The sequence below is a fragment of the Mercenaria mercenaria genome, chromosome 7 (assembly GCF_021730395.1).
Source record: "Mercenaria mercenaria strain notata chromosome 7, MADL_Memer_1, whole genome shotgun sequence".
In the NCBI taxonomy this organism is placed as follows: domain Eukaryota; kingdom Metazoa; phylum Mollusca; class Bivalvia; order Venerida; family Veneridae; genus Mercenaria; species Mercenaria mercenaria.
Window position 1 is genome coordinate 81,657,971 of NC_069367.1, and position 24,639 is coordinate 81,682,609.

The 24,639-nt window shown below is 34.8% G+C and overlaps 1 protein-coding gene across 1 annotated transcript in view; it reads right to left on the reverse strand.

The window, feature by feature from the left end:
* The window catches only part of LOC123553799 (filamin-A-like), a 117,157-nt gene that overhangs the window by 82,256 nt on the left and 10,262 nt on the right, over positions 1-24,639 (reverse strand). Inside the window, exons 2-8 of the mRNA XM_053547300.1 lie at positions 23,847-24,036; positions 21,839-21,904; positions 16,334-16,547; positions 14,781-14,945; positions 6,348-6,482; positions 2,760-2,888; positions 1,955-2,087 (exon numbers count right to left, since the gene is read on the reverse strand). Of these exons, the coding sequence (XP_053403275.1) occupies positions 1,955-2,087; positions 2,760-2,888; positions 6,348-6,482; positions 14,781-14,945; positions 16,334-16,547; positions 21,839-21,904; positions 23,847-24,036 (1,032 nt within the window). The remainder of the gene's footprint in view (positions 1-1,954; positions 2,088-2,759; positions 2,889-6,347; positions 6,483-14,780; positions 14,946-16,333; positions 16,548-21,838; positions 21,905-23,846; positions 24,037-24,639) is intronic.

Here is a 24,639-nt window from a genome sequence, read left to right on the forward strand (position 1 = left end):
GTAAGAAAATATCCTCTAGAAATCAAGCAAACTATTTATTGTAAAAATGCTTTAGAGGGGCTGGGTGTAACTAAGCAATTTGGAAAGATCTCTCTACAAATGGATAGCCTTTTTAAGGAAACAGATAAATAATTATACAGACATGAAATGCAGCTTGAGGGAATCAAGGTAGATATATCTAGGTATGGAGAAAGCTATATACATTTAGGAAATGCAGCTTGAGGGAATCAAGGTAGATATATCTAGGTATGGAGAAAGCTATATACATTTAGGAAATGCAGCTTGAGGGAAACAAGGTAAGATATATCTAGGTATGGAGAAAGCTATTATACACTTAGGAAATGCAGCTTGAGGGAATCAAGGTAGGTATATCTAGGTATGGAGAAAGCTATTATACAAGTCTTAGGAAATGCAGCTTGAGGGAACCAAGGTAGGTATATCTAGGTATGGAGAAAGCTATTATACACTTAGGAAATGCAGCTTGAGGGAACCAAGGTAGATATATCTAGGTATGGAGAAAGCTATATACATTTAGGAAATGCAGCTTGAGGGAACCAAGGTAGATATATCTAGGTATGGAGAAAGCTATATACATTTAGGAAATGCAGCTTGAGGGAATCAAGGTAGATATATCTAGGCATGGAGACAGCTATTATACACTCAGGAAATGCAGCTTGAGGGAATCAAGATAGATATATCTAGGCATGGAGAAAGCTATTATACACTCAGGAAATGCAGCTTGAGGGAACCAGGGAAGATGTTTGCAGGTATGGATCATGCCCTAAGGGAACCAGGCAAGCTGCCATAAAAGTATGAAATGCAGCACGGAGAAACATTAAGGAAAAATATTTCTAGGTATGGATCATAGTTTTAAGTTATAGCCAGGCAACATAAATTAAGGAATCTGGCAAGATCTTGAAGCTAGGTTTTATATATATCTAGTTTGGATAAAAAGGTATATACTGAGCATCTCTGGTTATTAAGATTATGCTGAACATGATGTATAGTAACTTTCTAGCATTGTTATCAAAACATTAAGATTTCGTTAAATTAAACTAGCATCAACCTTAACTGGAAATGCCATAATCCTTTTCAAATATGAAAGATAGAAATAAGGTAAAAAATATATTTTAAATCACATTTAACATGGGCAAACATAATAAAATTATGTTCAATACAATAATTTTGATTTACAAATAAAGTCTACACCATTATAATGTAAATAGTACAATGTACCTTTCAAATTATCAAATGCAATTTGCTAACAAACTTATTTTTTGTATCATTCATTTATACAAGCGTTTATGCAGTATTATGGTGTGGTTAATTTTTTGAAAACTAGCGGTTCAAAATTGAAGCAGGACAAACTATCCAGTCATGTATGGTTAGAATGCCATCAAGGGTCAAATCTGAACGCTGTCTCCATAATCTCAATGAAACAAGTCCAAGGCATTATTTCATCAAAATTTTAATTATGAAGGACATTGGATTCTAAATCTCTAAAAGTTCAAACTGCTGTAACTTCTACCAGCATGCACCTATAGTGTTGGAAGTTTGCACACATTTTCATATTTATAGAAACTATATTCAGGCAAACTTTTGTGAAAAACTGTAGTATTGTAAAAAAAATAATGCCATTTTATTTTTTTTTTTAATTAGGCATTTTAAATTCAGTCTAAAGCTTAAGGCTAACAATGTTGATGAATATAGGTTCTGGAACAGAGAGCATACTTCGGGCATTTTCTCAAACACTTACAAGCACTTTTTCTACAACTGATGTGAAATAAGTAAGTTTTCACTAAAATTATATTGTACATGTACTACGGTAAGAAATACCGGCAAAGAGAACTGTAGTGTTTGTGTAACGAGACAAAACATTAGTGTGAAAGGCTTAGGTAATATTTTGTGCTAGACATATCCCACAGTGCTCTAAGGTGCCGTTTGTTATACATACCAACTTCGGTCGGGTTGAAGTTAGAGATATAGTTTCCGCCATGGCGTGGGACAGCGCTTAGATTCATTGAGCGACCACTTGGTGCGCGCACCTGTATCTGAACATCACCGTCACCTGCAGTAGCACTATTCACCTAAATGTAAAAGATCAGATGTTAGTAACTATATATCTGATTCAGACCGTACATTATTAAAACACTGTCTAAGATGCAGAGTATTCATTTGTAGAACTAACTGTTTCATTATGTGCTATTCCTTCCCAAATAAGAAACCTCCATTTTATCATTATCTTGGTTGTACCATCAAATGAAGCCAGTAAGCAATTTTCTTGCTAATTTTTGTATAATAGTCGACCTTACGAACGGACCTTTGCAGGCACACATATTTCAGCAGAAACCTACAGCTTCCATTGCAAGATTTATTTCTATTACACCACAAATCACCTGAGATTATCCTCAACTTTGTTTTTCTTCCATTTGTTTTAATGTTGTTTTCCAACAGTATTTTTTGTCATTTGTACTTTGATCATGCATTAACCATGCATTATTCCAGGATTCTTTACCACTATTCCATTGGAGTAAGATGACAACTGACCCTAGATGAACTGTCTCCTGTCAAACATGAAGGAATACACAAGTCTTGCCTGATCGGGAAATCTTATGCTCAGAGTAAATCAAGACACACAGAATGACACATAAACATGAAACTACTGAAAATAAAATATGGACTATACTGCAAAGGGCTGATACCAGTACCTTGTAAAATGGATATTTTATCAATAAATTCATAAAGCAGTTATAACTTACCTGCAGTTCAGTGAGTGTCCCAAGGGAACAACTATCTACAGTTGTGAGAGAGACTTTGGAGCGGTCAGCCATTACTTTAAATGAGGCAGGACAGCCATTGATTACCTGGCCTTCACAATATATATTCAACTGAAATACAACAATACAATATAAATACACAAATATATATGAACGGTGAAAATATTTGAACTGATTTCCTGAGATACCCAATGTAAGTGTTAAAATTAATATTTTGTCCTTTTTTTATTCAATCTAACAGAATTTAGGTCAAATTGGCAACATGCAAGCTTTTAATAGTGCAAGAATATCCAAGGTACTTTTCTGGGCATTATTCTAGGCACAGTCAGACACCCAGGTAGAATTACCAGTCTGTTACTTGGGAGCTTGATGACTCTCTCCTAATATGACTTGAGCAGGGCAAAATAACACCTTAATTTCATTTACTGTCAATTCCTCTGCTTGCTTTCTGTGTTACAAGTACTGGAAAACAAGAACTGATTACTTTCATTCAAGTTTGAGTTAATAATTTAAACAGTGCACATAATACATACAGAAGTATGGTGAAAGGCCTCATCCAATTATTTCTACTAAATGCTGCAAATACTTAATCAATGTTCTGTTTGAAATTGTATCTTTGGAATATACTGTCATATTTTCAGTACATTCAAACTTGTACTATCTCTGAAATAATGTCCATTATAACACAGAGCTGTCACAGGAGACAATGTGGTCGACTATTTCGATGCTGGATAGTAAAACTGGGTACATCTGAGGAAACTGGAGCTGTCACTGGAGTGACTCCAATGGTGGATGAAGATATTGCACAATAGCCTGAGTCAAAAATATTAAGTAATAGGAGAGGTAAAGATAAAGTGTATCAAAACACTATATAAGTATATTCTAAGCAAAAAGGGGGCATAACTCATTAAATATTGTTGCAAAAGTTATGTACCTTGTGTCATATGATGTGAGTGACGCTGTGGAACAACTACTTCATATAGTGAAAATGCATCAAAACTAACATTAAATTCTAAGTAAAAGGGGGCTCAATTCATGAAAAAATTGTGCCAGAGTTATGCACCTTGTGTCATATGATGTGGGTGATGATGTTAAACAATTATTTAAAGTTTGAATCAGATCCATTCAGTAATAACAGAGATAGAGTGAAAGTGCATCAAAACTTTAACCTGAAAATCTAAGTAAAAAGGGGGAATAATTCATGAAAAAATTGTTCCAGAGTTATGCACCTTGTGTCATATGATGTGGGTGATGATGTTGAACAACTATTTTAAGTTTGAATCAAATCAATTCAGTAATAACAGAGATAGAGTGAAAGTGCATCAAAACTTTAACCTGAAAATCTAAGTAAAAAGGGGGAATAATTCATGAAAAAATTGTTCCAGAGTTATGCACCTTGTGTCATATGATGTGGGTGATGATGTTGAACAACTATTTTAAGTTTGAATCAAATCAATTCAGTAATAACAGAGATAGAGTGAAAGTGCATCAAAACTTTAACCTGAAATTCTAAGTAAAAAGGGGGAATAATTCATAAAAACATTCTGCAAAAGTTATGCACCTTATGTCATATGATTTGGGTGATGATGTTAAACAACTATTTAAAGTTTGAATCAAATCCATTAAGTTATTACAGAGTTAGAGTGGAAGTGCATCAAAACTTTAACCTGAAATTCTAAGTAAAAAGAGAGAATAAGTCATGAAAAAATTGTGCCAGAGTTATGCACTTTGTGTCATATGATGTGGGTGATGATGTTGAACAACTATTTTAAGTTTGAATCAAACCCATTTAGTAATAACAGAGTTAGAGTGAAAGTGCATCAAAACTTTAACCTGAAATTCTAAGTAAAAAGGGGGCTCAATTCATGAAAAAATTGTGCCAGAGTTATGCACCTTGTGTCATATGATGTGGGTGATGATGCTGAACAACTATTTTAAGTTTGAATCAAATCCATTTAGTAATAACAGAGTTAGGGTGAAAGTGCATCAAAACTTTAACTGAAATTCTAAGTAAAAAGGGGGAATAATTCATGAAAATATTGTGCCAGAGTTATGCATCTTGCTTCATATGATGAGGGTGATGATGTTGAACAACTATTTTAAGTTTGAATCAAATCCGGTCAGTAATAACAGAGATACAGTGATAGTGCATCAAAACTTTAACCTGAAAATCTAAGTGAAGAGGGGAGATAAATCATGAAATATTGGTACAAGAGTTATGGCCCTTAAGTCAAATGATGTAGGTGATGATGAGGAATAACTATTTTAAGTCTGAATCAAATCTATCAAGTAATTACACAGTGACTGGGAAAGAAATTTTGTCCATGGGACAATGGCTCGTCATACACAATAAATTATGTGACATTTATAAATCTTATGTGACATTCAGAAATTTCTATGGGACAATTGCGACTTGTAAACTAAGAACTGGCATTGTAGTATGTACACATTTCATATTAAAGAAGCTCTCAGTAAAAAACAAATATAGTAACTAAAACTGTAACAGCTTGTCAATAAAGAAAATTATTGAAAACTGACAAAAAATGGAAGTCTAGAATAAAATACGATGTTAAAACATGTTTTTAAACACTGGAAGCACTTTGAATCTGCACACTGAATACATTCATTTGTGTAAGATTTGCACTATTAAATAGTTTCATCCTTTTGCATTCAATACAATTTAGACATATGACACAGGGCTCATCAGCACTTAAACTTATGAGACATTTTTCATTTTTATGTGACTATGGCTCATGTCTCATGGGTTTCCCAGTCACTGATTACAGAGATAAGTGGAAAAAAGAGAAAGTGTAAAACAACTTTAACCAAGGTGGGGACGCAGAAAGATGCCGACGCCAGGTTGAGTAGGATAGCTCTCTTTATACTTTGTATAATCGAACTAAAAATTGCTTTCACCAGTTACAATTTTCCCTTCTTGCTTAACCAAAACAAAATCATCTTCAACAATGGCAAGAGACCACTTTTTGACAATGACAACATTTTTTATTACCTAACCAAGGTATTTAAAGTTTGGTTTGCCTGTAGTAAACCAGTACAGTTGGCCTGTAGTAAACCTGGCTGGTTTGCCTGTAATAAACTAGCTGGTTGGCCTGTAGTAAACCAGTCTAGTTTGCCTGCAGTAAACCGGTCTGGTTTGCCTGTAGTAGACCAGTCTAGTTTGCCTGTTACAAGTAAACCAGTCTGGTTTGCCTGTAATAAACCAGTCCTGACTGAATTATTGAAGGAGAAAGCACATTACTGCAATAAAATTTGACTTTTTTTTTATGAGGAAACTCTTCCCTCTTTTCCTTACTGTTCTATTGTCCTGCACCAAAAAAATGTGAACAATGGAATGAAACAAGGGGATGATAAAAAATGCATGCATTATCCTGAGTTTCAAGTGATCTAAACATAGAAATTCTTGAAAAGCCTGGTCACTCTAGCCTTCTTCAATACTTTAATAAGCAGTGTTTCATTGTATTGAAAAAGAAACTTAAGCGACGTGGTTATATTACTTCAATTTAATAACTTGCATACCTATAAACAGGATTTAAGTGATATATAACATACCGGTAAACAGGAATGTAACACTATATTCCTTTTTGAAAAGGAAATATAATCCAAAAACCCTATCTGATCAAAATATGAAAAATCTTTCACACTGCAAACAACTAAGCCACTATCTCTTAACAATGAATTAGATATCTGTACAGACATTTAAGGCAAACATATCTGAATAAGGAAAATAATATAAAGTCTTCCCTGAGCCCAGAACTTAGATTAAATATATTTTGCATTTTTGAATTTTTGAAAAATAAACATTATTTTCCCTCCCAACATGACATTAATTTTTCTGTGTAATTCTTTGACTTGCTCTGACAATGAAAGAAAAGCTCCCAAACAGAAAAACAGACTGGTGGAAAGACAGAACAAACATAGACTTAATTGTTTGACAAGCATAGACTTAGTAAAAACTAGAGATGCTTTTGAGAAAAGCGCATGTCTCCCACAACAGCCACTATAAAAAATGTCTAGTTTCTCTAGATGGTTTAGATGAATGGATCCAATTATATGGTCTGGACGAGTGGATCCAATCAGTAATTTAAGGGCCATAAATCAAAAGTGCCTGGGCAGATTTGGCTAGTTATCGAACTTGGCTAAGGTCTTATGGCCAAACACATTTTGTTCAAGTTTGGTGGAGATCGTATGAGTATTGTTCGACTTAAGAGTGCGGACAAGAGTAAAAAGGCCGATTTTACAGTAATTCAAGGGACATAACTCCAAAATGCCTAGACCGATTGGCTAATTATCAAATTTGGTCAAGGTCTCATGGTCAAACACATTTTGTTCAAGTTTGGTGAAGATCGGATGAGAAATGTGTGACTTAGAGTGTGGACAAGAGTAAAAAGGCCGATTTTTATTAATTCAAGAGCCATAACTCCAACACGCCTATACCGATTTGGCTAGTTATCGAACTTGGCCGAGGTCTTATGGTCAAACACATTTTGTTCAAGTTTGGTGAAGATCGGTTGAGAAATGTTTGACTTAAAGTGCGGACAAGAGTAACAAGAGCTGTCCGTAAGACAGCCAAGCTCGACTATTCGAAATATTGTCACAGAAGCAGGAAATTATTACCCAAAATGTTAAATATGAAAAGAGTTTTAAGTTCGAAAGGGGACATAATTTGACCAAAATGCATATCAGAGTTATGGGACTTGATGCTATCAATTAGTTTTATAACCCCGAAAAAACATGTTAAGTTTCAATTCAATATCTGCATTAGTTTTGGAAATAGTAACTTGCATGTAAACTTTAACCAGAATTTTCTAAGTCCAAAAGGGGGCATAATCTGCTCAAAATACATGTTAAGAGTTATGGAACTTGACCCAGTGAGGTTTGTAATTGACCTTGAAAAAGAATAAATAAGTTTCAAAGCTATATGCCTTTTGGTAATAGCTGTATGTACTTGCACGCAAAACTTTAACCAGAATTTTCTAAGTCCAAAAGGGGGCTTAATTTGCCCAAAATACAAGTCAGAGTTATTGGACTTGATTCTATCAACTAGTTTTATAACCCCAAGGACACATGTGAAGTTTCAATTTCATATCTGAATTAGTTTTGGACATAGTAACTTGCATGTAAAACTTTAACCAGGGTTTTCTAAGTCCAAAAGGGGGCATAATTTGGCCAAAATACATGTCAGAGTTATGGGACTTGACCCAGTGAGGTAGGTAATTGATCTAGAAAAAGAAAAAGTAAGTTTCCAATCTATATGCCTTTTAGTAATAGCTGTATGTACTTGCACGCAAAACTTTAACCAGAATTTTCTAAGTCCAAAAGGGGGCATAATTTGGTCAAAATAAAGGTCAGAGTTATGGGGCTTGGTGCTATCAACTAGTTTTATAACCCCGAAGACACATGTGAAGTTTCAATTCAATATCTGCATTAGTTTTGGACATAGTAACTTGCATGTAAAACTTTAACCAGAATTTTCTAAGTCCAAAAGGGGGCATAATTTGCTCAAAATACATGTTAGAGTTATGGAACTTGACCCAGTGAGGTTGGTAATTGACCTAGAAAAAGAATAAATAAGTTTCAAAGCTATATGCCTTTAAATGATAGCTGTATGTACTTGCATGCAAAAACTTAACCAAGGTGTGACGCCGACGCCGACGCCAGGGTGAGTAGAATAGCTAGACTATTCTTCGAATAGTCGAGCTAAAAAGGCGGATTTTTGGTAATTCAAGGGCCATAACTCCGATATGCCTAGACCGATTTGGCTAGTTACCAAACTTGGTCGAGGTCTTATGGTCAAACACATTTTGTTTAAGTTTGGTGGAAATCGGATGAGAAATGTTCGACTTAGAGTGCAGACAAGCTTTGTGACAGACACACAGACAGACACACACACACAGCTAGACTGGATTAAAACAGTATGTCTCCCACACCACTGTGTGGTGGGAGACATAATTACCACATGAAAAGTATTATGAACTAGTTATAACATTGAGCATAATGTACCACCAAAGTTTGAGTTTTTAGTTATGTTAATGTCTTACTTTTGCATAATTATGCATTTACATCAATTTGAATGAGCAAAGAAACACCAAGAAGTCCACAGAAATATTCAACAAATATTTTTCAAAGTTATATAATCCCAAAACCATTTATATATCAATTCAACATTGGTAAAACTTATTAACATATACATGTTTTTGTGGTACTGCCTTAATTGAATGACTGACCTCACCATTTTAGAAATTTAGCAGGATAAGGGTTAAATAACTATTTTCATTTCACTGTTTTGTATTGTGACTATAATTATGAGAATACTGATATTTATGTTATTTCTCTAGCAAGTTTAAGTAAATGGCAATGATAACAAGATTCTAAATTAAGTGTTACTTCATCTGTAAACAAATAGCTTTAAACAGTAACAAGAGCTGTATGTTAGATACAGCTCCTCCCTTGAACCCCCTCCCCCCCCCCCACCCCCACCACACCCCCCTATACACACACATATACATAATAAGAAATAAGGCACTGCCTCAACTGGGAATCAGTAACTGTCCATCAGCTTGCCCAGAAATATGCATTTTTATTTCATGCTAACTAATGAAATACTGTATTCTATCAGTTAAATATTTTTATATCTCATCTCTCACACTGTGAAAATATGAAATCTATATTTTCACACTTTGAGAGATATAGCTCCGCCCTCTCATACATTGTGTATGAATTTTAAATTATTTACTTAAAACAGGATGAAAATTGTAGTTGCACTTTGTTCTTTATAGTATATTTCTCGATTAAATTATTTTACTTAATGAGAATTTCATAACGTTATGCAGCAAAAGATAAAATAAAATGGAACTTTATGTTGTGTGCGTCTTTCTAATGTCACAACACGTCTGACGTCATGTCTGTTTACACGCGACTGTTTTCCGCGCTGAGATTAAAACTTGTTGCAAAATGCACATCTCAACGTAACTGAGCATGAAATAAAAAGAAAATTTGTTTGTTTTTTGTGAATATTGAATATATCTTACCTCGAAGTGAGAAAATAAGCGCTCGTGAAAATATTTGAAATTTTCTCACTTCTCAGTGAGATATATTCCATATTCACTAAAAACAAACAAATATCTCCTATGTATCAATTTAAAGGTAGATATTGGAATAAAACAAGCAAGTTCAATGAATTGGTATCCCCCATCGAAAGGGTTTGTGGTGTTGTGGTGAGGAAGGGGAAAAGAGTATATCTGGCAAAAAGTTAAGGATGTTACTAAGAGGCAAATAATTTCATTAGTCAAAATCAATTTAACAGAAAGTGAATGCTATGTTGATTATAAATATTGATGGAAAATGAAAAATGAAAAAAAAATGGGGGCGGGGAGCGGGGTGATGCATGCTTGGGGTGGTGGGCATGACTGGGTGGAGGAGTGAGGTGGGGGAATGGCGTGGAGGTTTGGGAAGGGGAGGGGATGTGACCAAGGCAAACTTGATGGGCATCATCGCAGTATGTTGGTTCATGTTTATTTCAAGTTTCATGAAATTCTACCTGCTAGTTACTGAGATATGGCTGTGGACGCACGCACGCACGTGACGGACGGACAACGCCATTTTAATACCCACCTCCCAATTTCATCGGCGGGGGATAACAACAATCCTGCCCATATTTGTACTGATGTGCAAGACGTTGCAGTTCAGACAAGTTATGTGGACGTTTATTACACACAAGGAAAAAGTGTATTCTTCCAAAAAATCTGAAGTCAGACGCTCTGTGCACATGAAAGAAGGACACATTTTTTAATTTCAATAGTATTCAGTATATATCGCATGTTAGCGTAGAGGAATCAATCCAGATTGTTGTCGCTGAAAATCAGTAGGATCAATTCCCTATTAAGATGGAGATGCTGGTCAATTTATTGTGAATGGAGAGTGTTACAGTAAACCTCGCTTATAAGGAACAGCTTGGGACCTCTAAAAATTGTTCCTTATAACCGAGGTTCCTTATATCCGTATAGCGAACTAATTCCTTGTAACCGAGGTTTGTATAACGAACACAATTTGTATAGCGAACACTATTTGACTGACGTTTGAAAAGGGCTCCGGGTCGACCATGAATCTTTATGTGAGAAATTTGTGAGTCTAGTACCGGTCCTTTCCTAGAGAGATGGTAAGGTAAACTGACTGCGTGTATATGACTGAAATAGTGTTGAAATACGGCGTTTAAACCTAAACTAAGCTAAAATGTACGTCGGTAAGAATGACGTGATTTGTGTTTATTTGTTGTCGGCTATTTCTATCTTCTTGTTTTAGGGGAGCACTACATTATGATTATAAGATATGTTGCAGCCCTTACCTTGCTCGGCAGCATGTTATGTGAATAGGCATCAATACTAATATAAAATAAATGTTCAAATAATTAATACAAAAATGTTGAATTAGACTACCAATTAAAATTTAAAAGTAGGGTGTTTATGACATACAGTGCATTACGACTAGACAACGGCGCCATACATACGGACTAAAGTGTAAATTATACCTATAGTTTTGCTATTGTCCATTTTAGCACCTGCTATAATTTTTACAATTGAAAATTCGGTAAACTGGACTGTTAGCCATTGTTAATCACGCGTAATTAACACATTTATTTAGGATAATATGACATGACCGTGTCCACGACTGATTTTCGTTAACTATTGTTAACATGAAATACCTAATACGTGTAGCTCTCAGACATAATCTCGAGTAAATATAAGTAAATGATGATATTATTTATTTTCTTTTTATCATATCCGTGAAATAGCAAACTAAAGATCATAGAAATGAAATAATATGTGTTTATTCATGTGCATAAAAGCGCGTGAAAGTGCCGACGTTACTCTGACGTCATCAGCGATTCTCCTGTTTATTTCCAGTTTTCAATGATTTTTATTCTTTATGTCTGTTCGCTATAACCGAGGGTTTTTATATTGAATTTCGTACTTTGGGACTAGAAAAAGTGTTCCTTATAACCGAGTGTTCCTTATAACCGAGTTCCCTATAACCGAGGATTTTTACATTGAATAAAGAAGGAATTAGATCGGGGAATTGAAAACTGTTCCTTATAACCGAGTGTTCCTTATATCCGAGTTCCTTATAAGTGAGGTTTACTGTATTAAGAACTACTGTGTTCTATAATGTATTCAAGGTAAAGTTTTGGTTCATGTAACTTGTTTTCATCACAGACATAAGTTTACATGAATTGCGTTATTTCAAAGGCAACTTAACATACTGGTTTTTAAGAAGATTTTTAAAGTTTTTCTTTCATAAATGTTGGCCCTATATATTGAGTTGATCTGGCCTATTGACCTAGTTTTTTACCCCACATGAGCCAATTTCAAATTTAACCTAGAGATCATCAAGACAAACATTCTGACCAAGTTTCATAAAGATTGAGTCACAACTGTAGCCTCTAGTGTTTACAGACTTTTCCTTTGATCTGACCATATGACCTTGTTTTTGACCCTAAATGACCCAGATTAAAACTTGACCTAGAGATCATCAAGACAAACATTCTGACCAAGTTTCATAAAGATTGAGTCACAACTGTGGCCTATAGAGTGTTCACAAGCTTTTCCTTTGATCTGGCCTACTGACCTACCTTTTAATACTACATGACCCAGTTTAGAACTTGACCTAAAGATCATTAAGGCAAACATTCTGACCAAGTTTCATAAAAATTGAGTCACAAATGTGGCGTCTAGAGTGTTCATAAGCTTTCCCTTTGATCTGGCCTACTTACCTAGTTTTTGACCCAACATACACAAGTTTTGAACCTGACCTAAAGATCATCAAGACTAACATTCTGACAAAGTTTCATAAAGATTGGGTCACAAATGTGGCCTATAGAGTGTTCACAAGCCTTCTGACCTAGTTTTTGACCCCACATGACCCGGTTTCAAACCTGACCTAGAGATCATCAAGACTAACATTTTGATCAAATTTTATAAAGATTGGGTCAAAACATTGGCCTCTAGAGTGTTCACAAGCTTTTCCTTTGATCTGGCCTACTGACCTAGTTTTTGACCCAACATGACCCAGATTTGAACTTGGCCTAGAGATCATCAAGACAAACATTCTAACCAAATTTCATAAAGATTGGGTCACAACTGTGGCCTCTAGAATGTTCACAAGCTTTTCCTTTGATTTGACCGGGTGACCTAGTTTTTGACCCCACATGACCCAGATTCGAACTTGACCTACAGATAATCAGGACAAACATTCTGACTAATTCTAATGAACTTGAATAGTGGTCTCTAGAGTGTTGACAAGATTTTCCTATGATCTGGCCTACTGACCTAGTTTCTGATTAAACATGACCCAGTTTCGAACTTAACCTAGAAATTATCAAGACAAACATTCTGACCAAGTTTCATAAAGATTGGGTCACAAATGTGGCCTCTAGAGTGTTCACAAGCTTTTCCTTTGATCTGGCCTACTGACCTTCTTTTTTAACCAACATGACCCAGTTTCAAACTTGATCTAGAGATCATCAAGACAAACATTCTGATTAAGTTTCATAAAGATTGGCTCACAAATGTGGCGTCTAGAGTGTTCCCAAGCTTTTCCTTTGATCTGGCCTACTGACCTAGTTTTTGAACCCACATAACCCAGTTTCAAACCTGACCTATAGATCATCAAGACAAACACACTGACCAAGTTTCATAAAGATTGGGTCACAAATGTTGCCTCTATAGTGTTCACAAGCTTTTCGTTTGATCTAGCCTACTGACCTAGTTTTTGACCCCACATAACCCAGTTAACATTCTGAACTAGAGATCATCAAGACAAACATTCTGACCAAGTTTCATTACGATTGAGTCACAAATGTGGTGTCTAGAGTGTTCACAAGCTTCCCTTTGATCTGACCTATTGACCTAGTTTCGACCTTGACCTAGAAATCATCAAGACCTGTCTGAAATCATTAGTCCTCCACCTCTGATTCATGTGGGGAAGTTGACAGTTACTTGCAGAGAACAGGTTTGTACTGGTACAGAATCAAGGAACACTGGTTAGGTTAACTGCCCTCCGTTATATGACTGAAATACTGCTGAAAAACGGTGTTAAACCCAAAACAAACAAACAAAACATTCAGTTTCATAAATGTGACCTCTAGAGTGATCACAAGCTTTTCCTTTGATCTAGCCTACTTGACCTTGAGATCATCAAGACTAACATTCTGACCAAGTTTCATAAAGATTGGGCCACAAATGTGGCCTCTAGCGTGTTCACAAGGCAATTTAAATGTTGACGGACGATGCATGACAGACGCCAACGGACGCCAGACAGTGACCGGTCACAATAGCTCACCTTGAGAACTTTGTGCTCTGGTGAGCTAAAAAAAACATTGTGTAAGTTTCTCCTTTGCAAGTCTACATAAAACAAGACTTAGTGAACTCCTGAGACAGGCCTATTTTGACCCATAAGGAGGGATAAGTTGAATGAATTTGGTAGACACCATTGCACAATGCTACAAACCAAATATCTTAGCTTTAGGCCTTGAGGTCATAGGAAAGATTTCTTTTTTTTTTTTCTATAAACATCTCTGTAAAACAACTGAAACCCCCTAATGCAGAAAGCCCTTAATACTGGAAACCCCTCCCAACTGTTGTGAATCTTGGCTTTCTTATTTCCTGAGAAATATATCCCTATAAACAGAAACGCCTTTATTTCTACCACCAAACAATAACTCTATGACACAAAACTACCCTTGCAAACCAAACGATTTTAGAGACAATTAGAATTCTGGCACTTGCCTTTTGTCGTGATTACCAGAATTTCCTCTATTTGTTAGTATATGTCCATAAAAACATGATGATGTTTCGTACTGTGATACAGTAACTTGACAGGATTTAACATGAATCAGATTATTTTGTAGTTGTGTAAAGTTCTACCTATGTTCCACATACAAAATGCCTCAAATTCAAAATTCCCCATGTGACAAATCATCTGTCAAAAGCAGCATTTTTCAACTCTCCCAAGATCTGACCAACCTCTAAGTAAATGTAACTTACCCATCTGCATGCATTCTATAGAGTTATCCGACAGTGCTGGCCATCCGGAAACATTCCCACCGACAGCGTGAACCAGTCTACATAACAGCTGACCATTGCTCCAGTCACTCTGAAATTGTCACAAAATTTTACAATTGCGATACAACATCAAAACAAATACAGCACGTCTGTCATGGTAAAAATGTTGCAATCCTAGACTTTCCATGATGACACAAAAATACAAAATACTATGTACATAAAATGCAGCAAAAAGTAATGGTCGCTATAATTAACATGCATAAACAGGTAAAAATGATCAAATTCTTAAACCAAATTAATAAATAAACCTATAAAATTTTATCCTTTTCACTTCCGAATAAAACTAGAGCTATCACTAAAGGTGATGAATGTACCCCCCGCATGCACTGACACAGTACATTGCAATTTGACGCACACAAGATTGCATAATTATGTGGACTGTATGTATATAGACTGTATGTGTACAGTATAGTAACAAAAAACAAAGTCCCATAACTATGAAGAATATTTAACTAAAAGAATGTAACATGCACCATGCACAACTAGGGTTGGTACTGATCACTTGTGTGAAGTTTCATTAAATTGTGTGCAAGGGTTTGGTAGATTAGGCATGCACAAGATTGCATATGCAGACTGTATGTACATAGTATGTTAACAAGAAACAAAGTCCCATAACTCTGCAATTTTTGTCGCTGAAAGAACTTAACATGCCCCATGCACAACTACTGTTGTAACTGATCACTCTTGTGAAGTTTCATTAAATTGTGTCAAGGGGATGAGAAGAGATGGTGCGCACAAGATTGTGTCTATGTATATAGTATAGTAACAAAAAAAGCAAAGTCCCATAACTCTGCAAAATTTTTTTCTAAAAGAACCTAACATGCCCCATGCACAACTACTGTTGGTACTGATCACTTGTGTGAAGTTTCATTAAATTGTGTCAAGGGGATGAGGAAAGATGGTGCGCACAAAATTGTGTCTGTGTATATAGTACAGTAACAAAAAAACAAAGTCCCATAACTCTGCAAATTTTTTTTCTAAAAGAACCTAACATGCCCCATGCACAACTACTGTTGGTACTGATCACTTGTGTGAAGTTTCATTAAATTCTGTCAAGGGGATAAGGAGAGATAGTGCGCACAAGATTGCGTCTACGGACAGATGGACAGACGGACAGACAGACAGACAACCTGAAACCAGTATACCCCCCCTTACAACTTTGTTGTCGGGGGGTACAATAAAGCTTTTTCATGTGAGGCAGTTTTTCAAAGCAATCCCCTATGATAATTTACTGGTCATGATATTCTGAGAAACACATAATCAACTTCAGGCTATACATTACTTGTGTAAACTATAATTAACTTTTAGAAAGTAACTTTGCACTGATGAAATTTTACTCTTAACAGATACATAATTTTATTTCTCAAATATTTTTGACAATGCAATTATAGCATTATACTGCATAAAAACACCACTTACTGTAAAATTATTAACAGTTCCTCCACGAAGCAGGCGGCGCACCAAGTCCAAGGTCGCGTGGTATCCAGGAGAATCAACCTTCATGAAGTAGGACAGATATGTCATGCCCGATAGCTCGTCCAGATCAGTACTTGATAAATCCTCTGGACGTACGACAAGAGGAATATCAAAATACTGCTTCGCGAGCATCATGGCATTACGGCAATTATCTAGCCTGCAAGTATACATATTATATAGAAATGTCATATACTAATCATTCTTAAATTCATAATACTGCAAAATATTGAATACATTTCTGCATAATGATAAATATGGCGGATATTAAATTTGGTATCATATATTTCATCTGTGTATTATGTATGTACACAGGCTACAACTGTCAACAATCAATTGAGATAGCAAGGAAATTTACTCAAGTTATTTTACTCAAGTTATCCAGGATTTTGAATGATTCACACATAGACAACATATTACCACCCCTGTAAAAAATGTTCTAGAACTAGTATTAAGCTCTTGAACATTCAAGAACTTCTGAAGAACTTATAGAACTGTTCTTGAACCAGCAAAACAGTTCTTAGACTGTGGTTCTAGAACAATGATGGTTCTTGAACATTGGTTCAAAAACTGCAAAAGTTCAAGAACTTATAGAACTTTACCAGAGTTCTTGAACAGTTACTGCTGGTCTAGAACCAAAATTGTTCTTGAACACAGGTTCATTAAAAGTACTAAAATTCAAAACCTTTTTCTAGTTCAGTACCAGTTCCTGAACCCAATTGTGAGTTTCTGAACTGTTCATTCATTATACAAAAAAAACTTAGGTTTATTACCTTTTACAATAATAATAAGTTCTTGAACTGTTCTTGAACATTAAATTCATAATGTCACATGATCAGTTTCCATTATTTTGTTGCATGCTGGGAAATTTTTTGCACATGTGATTCAGCAATTTTTGAGACATTTGTGCAGCAAATAAGCAGGAAATATTTATCAACTACAGTAAGTAATGGTTTAAAAGGAACACAAGTATAATGAGTATCAGATAAGTAATTATGGTGTTGTCATTAATTGTTCATTTTAAAAAATATAAAATCCTTATAAAATGTCACAAGTTTTCACGACCCTGAAGGATCTGAATTTCAATCTTGAGATTAAAGTAAATTATACATTGTTTAACTTCATGTTTTGTGTTTTATGCAGCTATTGTTTACTTCTTATTATGCCCCCAATCCCACTCTAGTTTACTGTTTTACTCATGTCATTTGTTGAGGGTGTAAAATGTCATTTCAAAGTGACTGAGACTAAAAACAGACCACAGTCTCTGGCCACTAACTGAACATCACTTTGACCTATAGTTGACAGATTTCATAGGATGGTCAGTCTGCTAAATAACAGTAATGTAGTTTCAAAAAAATGTTGTTTGTAGCCCCTGCCAAGATCAGTCCATGAAATTTTCGACAGGGTTCTTAAATTAGTTCTTGAATTTGTTCTTGAATTTATTCTTGAATAGTCAAAGGAAGGGACTCAATTATATCGAACTTCTGTAATCATATCTAGAAGTTCTTGAACTGTTCAAGATCATTGCAGAATTAATACTTGAACTAGTTCTTGGATAGTTCAAGAACATTAAATTGTCATTCTAGAACTAGGAGTTCAAGAATTTGTTCTAGGTTTAGTTCTAGAAAAAGTTCTAGAACTTGGAAGTTCTAGAACTGCCATTTAATGTTCATGAACTATTCTAGAACTAGATTCAAGAACTGTTCAAGAACTATTTATTGAATTCCTCGCAGGGGCAGTAACAGATAACAAATCAGGGACTGCAAGAATTGCTTGAGCAAATCCTTAGTGCTTAAATGACCAGTGTTTACATTGTACATTGTCACTGGTCATAATTTTCATACCATGTTTTATACTTAATAGCAACATGCATTAAGTCTTCTAATTGAATCAAGGATCTTCCAGCGACTGGTAATGTAAGTTTTATTATGGAAATTAATGACAGTTGCAAAAGCCAGTTCATCCATGTGTCATTGTGAACACATGTCAAGTATGTACAACTGTTCATGTGTATGTTTGAGAGATAGAATGAGCGAAAGTCAAATAATTATATTGGGCTATTGTTTTTAATCTCTTTCTATGTGCCTCTGGAATTCCGGGTGGGGGTATATATCACAGTATAGACTTAGTCATGTAAGGGTAGAATAAGTCCAAATTACTGGACATTTCGGGACAGTGTGAAAACTTTTGCCTGTCAACTAAAAAATATCCAATTGTAAAACAAGTCATCTTGAGATTTATTTTAGCCAGATGAGTAAGGCTAGGAGAGAATAAATGTCAGGCAGCCAGTCAGCTCAGTCGGTAGAGCACAGGGTGCAGGGTCCACTGGTCAAGACTTGGGCTGACTGCACATTTCTCTAACCACATACAAAGTCATTATGTTTATCAAGAATAAACTGTACATTCATCAGTACTTGAAACTGAAACAAAAATACAAATTGTCCTCCTAAAGTCATTAAGGCCATGCACAATGTATCATCAATGTAACAGCTAGTATTCAGAGCAATTACTATAACCTCAAGCATAGTAAATGGTTTTACAAAAATAAAGCCATTCAACATTTGTTGTTATTCAACTAAGGCAACTACCTGTCTTTTTATAGCTGGTAAGACAAAAATTAGGGAGGCTTGAAATACGAAAAATTCAGATCATTGCAACTTTCAGGCTTTCTGTCCATATATACATTCAAATGCACTTGCTCAAGCTGAACCATAAGATTCAAACATGTAGATATGTGTATGTAGAAACCAACTTAATTACAGTTTTGGGGACTACTTTCAGTGTCTCTTTACAGCATATACTGGTACAACATGGTACTGATATGTACATGTAAACATCTTGAAATCCCAACCAGTGTATTTGTACATCATTAATTTGAGACAAACAACATTTCTTCAAACAATAAGAAATTTTATCACCAAAGTGATTTATAACATGATTGATCTACATTACTGAAATACAACATGATTGATCTACATTACTGAGATACAACATGATTGATCTACATTACTGAGATACAACATGATTGATCTACATTACTGAAATACAACATGATTGATCTACATTACTGAGATACAACATGATTGATCTACATTACTGAAATACAACATGATTGATCTACATTACTGAAATACAACATGATTGATCTACATTACTGAGATACAACATGTGTTTATCATGTATTCTGCTTTTATATGTGCAAATGTAAATCTCTTTTTGCTCTTTGTATAATGACAACTACAAACAACCTGTAATGCATAACAAAACAATTACTAAATACTGGATAAATGTGTCACTAGGCTTCGAATAAAGCCTTGTGGTAGTACAACATTGCCTTCAGTGTTGTTACACTTTACCAGTTTGCTGTTTATCACTGTCAAATTCAACTTATTCAAGGGCCTTAACTCTATAGTGTTACTTGCACAAGACTGAGATATTGTGTCAATATACCATTGGTAAATGTTAAATGACGATCTGATATATCATAATAGAATGGCAATGACAATAATTATTTCTACTTCATAATTAATTCAATACTAATTACTGTTTACATTTTAGCCAAAAAGATGGTTGATACTATAAGGGCACGTATATTTCACTATTCCATGACTACTTAACAAGTCTAAAACAGATGTCTTCAATAATATAACATTGACAATTATGTGCCCACTAGGTTAGGACAGTTTTTTGATATATATTTATGACTCCCATTTTTGGTTGCAGGTTTATCCTACTACCAAAGTTAAGTGTATTTCTGGCAATCATGTAGCATCTTTATTTGATTCCAGATGAGGAGTAACAATTTTAAGTTTGAAACAAATCCATCAAGTAATTACAGAGATAAAGAGAAAATGCATCAAAACTTTAACTCAGGTGCGGACGTGGAAGGAAGCCAATGCAGACGCCATACTTTGTATAGTCAAGCTAACAAGAGCTGTCCGTAAGACAGCGCCCTCGACTTTTCTCAGTGCTTGACTCTGAATTAGAGCTTTGCCAGTAAAAAAATTCTAAGTTAAAAAGAGAGTCAAAAGCTTTAACAGTAACAGAGATATCTGACTTTTAACAAAAATTTCAAAGTTAGAAAGGAGCATAATTCTGTCAAAATTCAAATCAGAGTTATGGATATCGTTTCTCCTGGTGTAGACTTGTAGACTTTGATGGTAAATAAGTATTTTAAGTTTCAAATCAAAAACTTTGATAGTAACAGAGATATTTGACTTTAACAAAAACTTTAACCAAAAATTCTAAGTTAAAAAGGGGCATAATTCAGTCAAAATTCAAACCAGAGTTATGGGAATTGTGTCTCTTGGTGTAGACTTTGATTGTATATAACTATTTTCAGTTTCAAGTTAAAAGCTTAAATAGTAACAGAGATACCTGACTTTATCAATTTTTAAAAAAAAAAAAATTCTAAGTTAAAAAGGGGCATAATTCTGTCAAAATTCAAACCAGAGTTATGGGGATTGTTTCTTCTGGTGTAGACTTTGATGGTAAATAACTATTTTAAGTTTCAAGTCAATAGCTTTGATAGTAACAGAGATATTTAACTTTATCAAAAACCTTAACCGACGACGACGCTGGGGCGAGTGCAGTAGCTCTACTTTTTCTTCGAAAAGTCAAGCTAAAAATTAAGGAACCCCAGCGAAAACAAAATTCATGAAACCTTTTCAGTTTATTACAATCCTGTTTAAGTATTTTTCAAATTCCATCTAGCATTTCCATAATGATCTGATGGTATCATAATGATAATTATAATACGTAAGTTTGCTATATACATAAGATTGCACATTAAGTCAAAAGTGTAGAGGCCATGAAAATATCAGAAGATCTGTATAAAACTTCCGGGACATAAATAAACTTGTGCACTAAAAAGCCTATTAATGCAGTAACTGTTGCATTAGTATGTATCAACATTACTGTGACATGATTGGAATGAATTATGTAGATCTCCTTCAAAAGTAAACAGACACTCAATTTCATACTTTATTGTGTTCTAACAACTTGTAAAACTGCATTTTCAACTTCACAACATGAAAAGCTACTTAAAATGCTAATAGGTATTCATGATTAGGTATAATGCACACAAACAGTATCAATTGATTGTTATTTTCCAAATATTTCATTTCCAAAACTTCTATCCCCAACCAGCAAATATACATACTTATGTTTTAGCTCAGTTTATACTCAGTCAAGCTCTAGTTATAAGGAACTTACATAAAATTAATGTTTTGTTTTACCACTATTTATACACTCTGGCAGAAATACATCGTACAAATAATTTCACAGGGCTCCTCTCTCATGATATTATTACACCTGACATATAACCGACATCGATCGTGCATAAATAGTGTTAAAACACTCTTTCGCTATAAATTATTTCTTAATTAAGAATTCTAAATATAGCAACTTTAAGGACACATTATAAAAAGTTATAAAAGATTCTTGACTTACCCATCTGACCTACTTAAATTTCTCCACTCTGGACACAATCCTGGTCGACAAAACTCTATCAGTGCACTGTAAAGTAAAATAAAACAAAATTTCTAAACTCTTTTATTGAAGTTCAGGTAACTTTATGAATGAGACACCTCAGAAATCCTACAAAGTAAAAGATACTATTGTCACTTCCTAAATGTCTTAGAAGAGGAACAGTGGTAAGTGAAAAAGTTGTTAAATCTGGAGCTCATGGGTTTAAGTCCCCTAACTTTTTAATGCACACCAGTATGTTTTATAGTTTTATTACAATGAAACCAAAGTCCTCCCCTGCAAAGCTTGAGTCTTCTGGTAGAGCAACTAACAGCTCTGAAGGGCAACAGCAATGTTACGCATTTTTCATTACTTGAGAGTAGAAACAATACTCTACATAGATGTTTCACTTAAGTGTTTTCTACAGTAGATGCAAGATTTACATTTGATTAAACAAGGATACTTAGTTGTGGTTGAACAAATATTTTTGTTCAATTAGCTTTCACATCTGGTCACATTTTAACACTTATTTATGTCACTGAGTGCTTAATTCAAATTAGAAAATTTGATTTTCCTATCCTGGTTCAAAACAAAGATAGAATTATTTAGCATAAATATAAATTTGATCAACACATTCATTAATTATTAAGTATAAAAAAATCTTCAAGACTTTGTGTTGAAAATTATACATTCAGCTGAAATTCATTAGAAATGCAAGTTTGTAAAATCACTATCTCTCTTTGCCTATCTTCGCTGCAGATTCGAAATAAATGAAATCCAAAGCTTAATAGTTTTTAAAACTAGACTTTTGGTTCAGACTGTTGAAATATCCCGATGTATATTAAACGTTAATGTAATTAAATGTGATCCAAACTTTCATTCTGGTGAAGTTTGTTATTTTTTTCCACTGAAAAGTTCATGCGGTATCTATAAAACCACATAGTTTTTACGTGTTAACAATATATCTCGAAACATTTTCTTTATTACTTTTTTAGCAGGAGCATTGCATAACAATACCAACAAAAAAAACAAGGATGAATATTCAACAGGGAAACACACGTTCTAAAAACCCAGCCTCCCCAAATGTAAACCAAGCATAAAGACGCGCACACGACCAATACACACACACACACAAAGCATTACACAAGGACAAAACAGACAAATTAAAACAGTGGGACACCGCTTTGGAATGGTCAGTGGCAAAACCACCACTGGGGAGCTTAAACCGGTTCATGGTGCACCCCTCACCATGTTCCAAGGTCACAGGACAGTGTAAATAAAAGTAATTCCTGCCAGGTGAAACCCTAACATACCCAATGGCAACAGAAGGCATGCAATGCAAAACATGAAAATGCTCTTGTTTATTTATATAAAGCAATCCTTAAGAACCTAAAACGCATGTACTTGATGCCTTTGCAGAAGACAGAGCAACAAGTAAAAAGACCCTTAAGGGCCCGACAAAACAGGCCAGAAGACAGAAATCAAAATACAAAGTAGCTCAGTCCCGGTGGGATTTAAGAACTACCTATCATAGAGTCCTCCACCTGTTCAGATACAATCAAAGAGGAAAGCATAGCGTCCAACTGTGTAAGGGCTGAACACCAAAAATGCAGTGTGTCTCAAACAGTTGGGTCATAACCTCTATTAATGAAATGTTTAATAACTTTACAAAATACAATTTAAAAATTGCCATGACCTAAAAATCTTACTAAGTTTGTAAACCACATCCCCATAAAAAAGGGGTTTTGATATGACTTCTCGCAGAAGTGTCTTTAAATTGTCATTGTAACGGTAGCCCTGTTGAAGAAGCTTATTTCTAATATATTGTCTACGTACATCGAAATCTGCAACATACCCTTTCTCCTGTAACAATCACAACTAAATTTCATACCATCACTCTAAAATTCCTTGCTATACCTATTATATGTAACTCCTCCAAACCTACTTTAAACTTTCTTTTTTAAGTGCATTTACACATTATTTTCTAACTTACTGTAGAGCAATGCCATCATTCCAGTCAGACGTAAAATTTGTAATGTTGCATTCTGGGATGACAGCTTGTAACCAGCATATCATCAGCTTCTTTGTCGGGAACTTGCTCTTCCCAATCTGGTACCGTAGAATAAGATGCCAGATGAGACCCAGAATCAGTTTCAGGTTGCCATCGACAACATCTTCGGGTCCTGAAACAGATTATTTATGAAATATGAGTTTGTCTACATGTATATGAAAACTGTACATCTGTTCTGCACTCTACCAGCAGTGTTTCAGTCACTAACAGAAAATGGTAAAACATGACTTTCTGAAGAAAGTACACATGCACTGAATTAATCAGTTCAGAACATGAAACATGGGTTCCAGCTGAAATACTACACAAAAAGTTTGTTTTTTTTATAAAGCACAACAACTGCCTGGCTGGGGACCAAACATGTCATCTTTGCCTTTTGTCATGTCACAAAACACCTGGTTCCAAGTTCATAAAATTAAAGTTTGAGATAACTCTAAAAATGCAACTTTGCCATTGGTCAAATTTCAAATTTAAGTTCAGGAAAAGCCAAAAGGATGCTGGAGTCGGAGGCTTGTTTTGTAACATTGGACTTTGTATTAAATAGCCCATAGCCCCTTAAAAAAGTTACAAATTACATAGTATACAGAAAACTTGATACATTTAGATTTTGTTGACAAACAATAACCGCCAATATGATAATAATGAAAAGGGTCGTACAGTGGTCTTTATACATTTATGTTTATATGCAACACAAAAATTTTAAACTGATTTTATCATA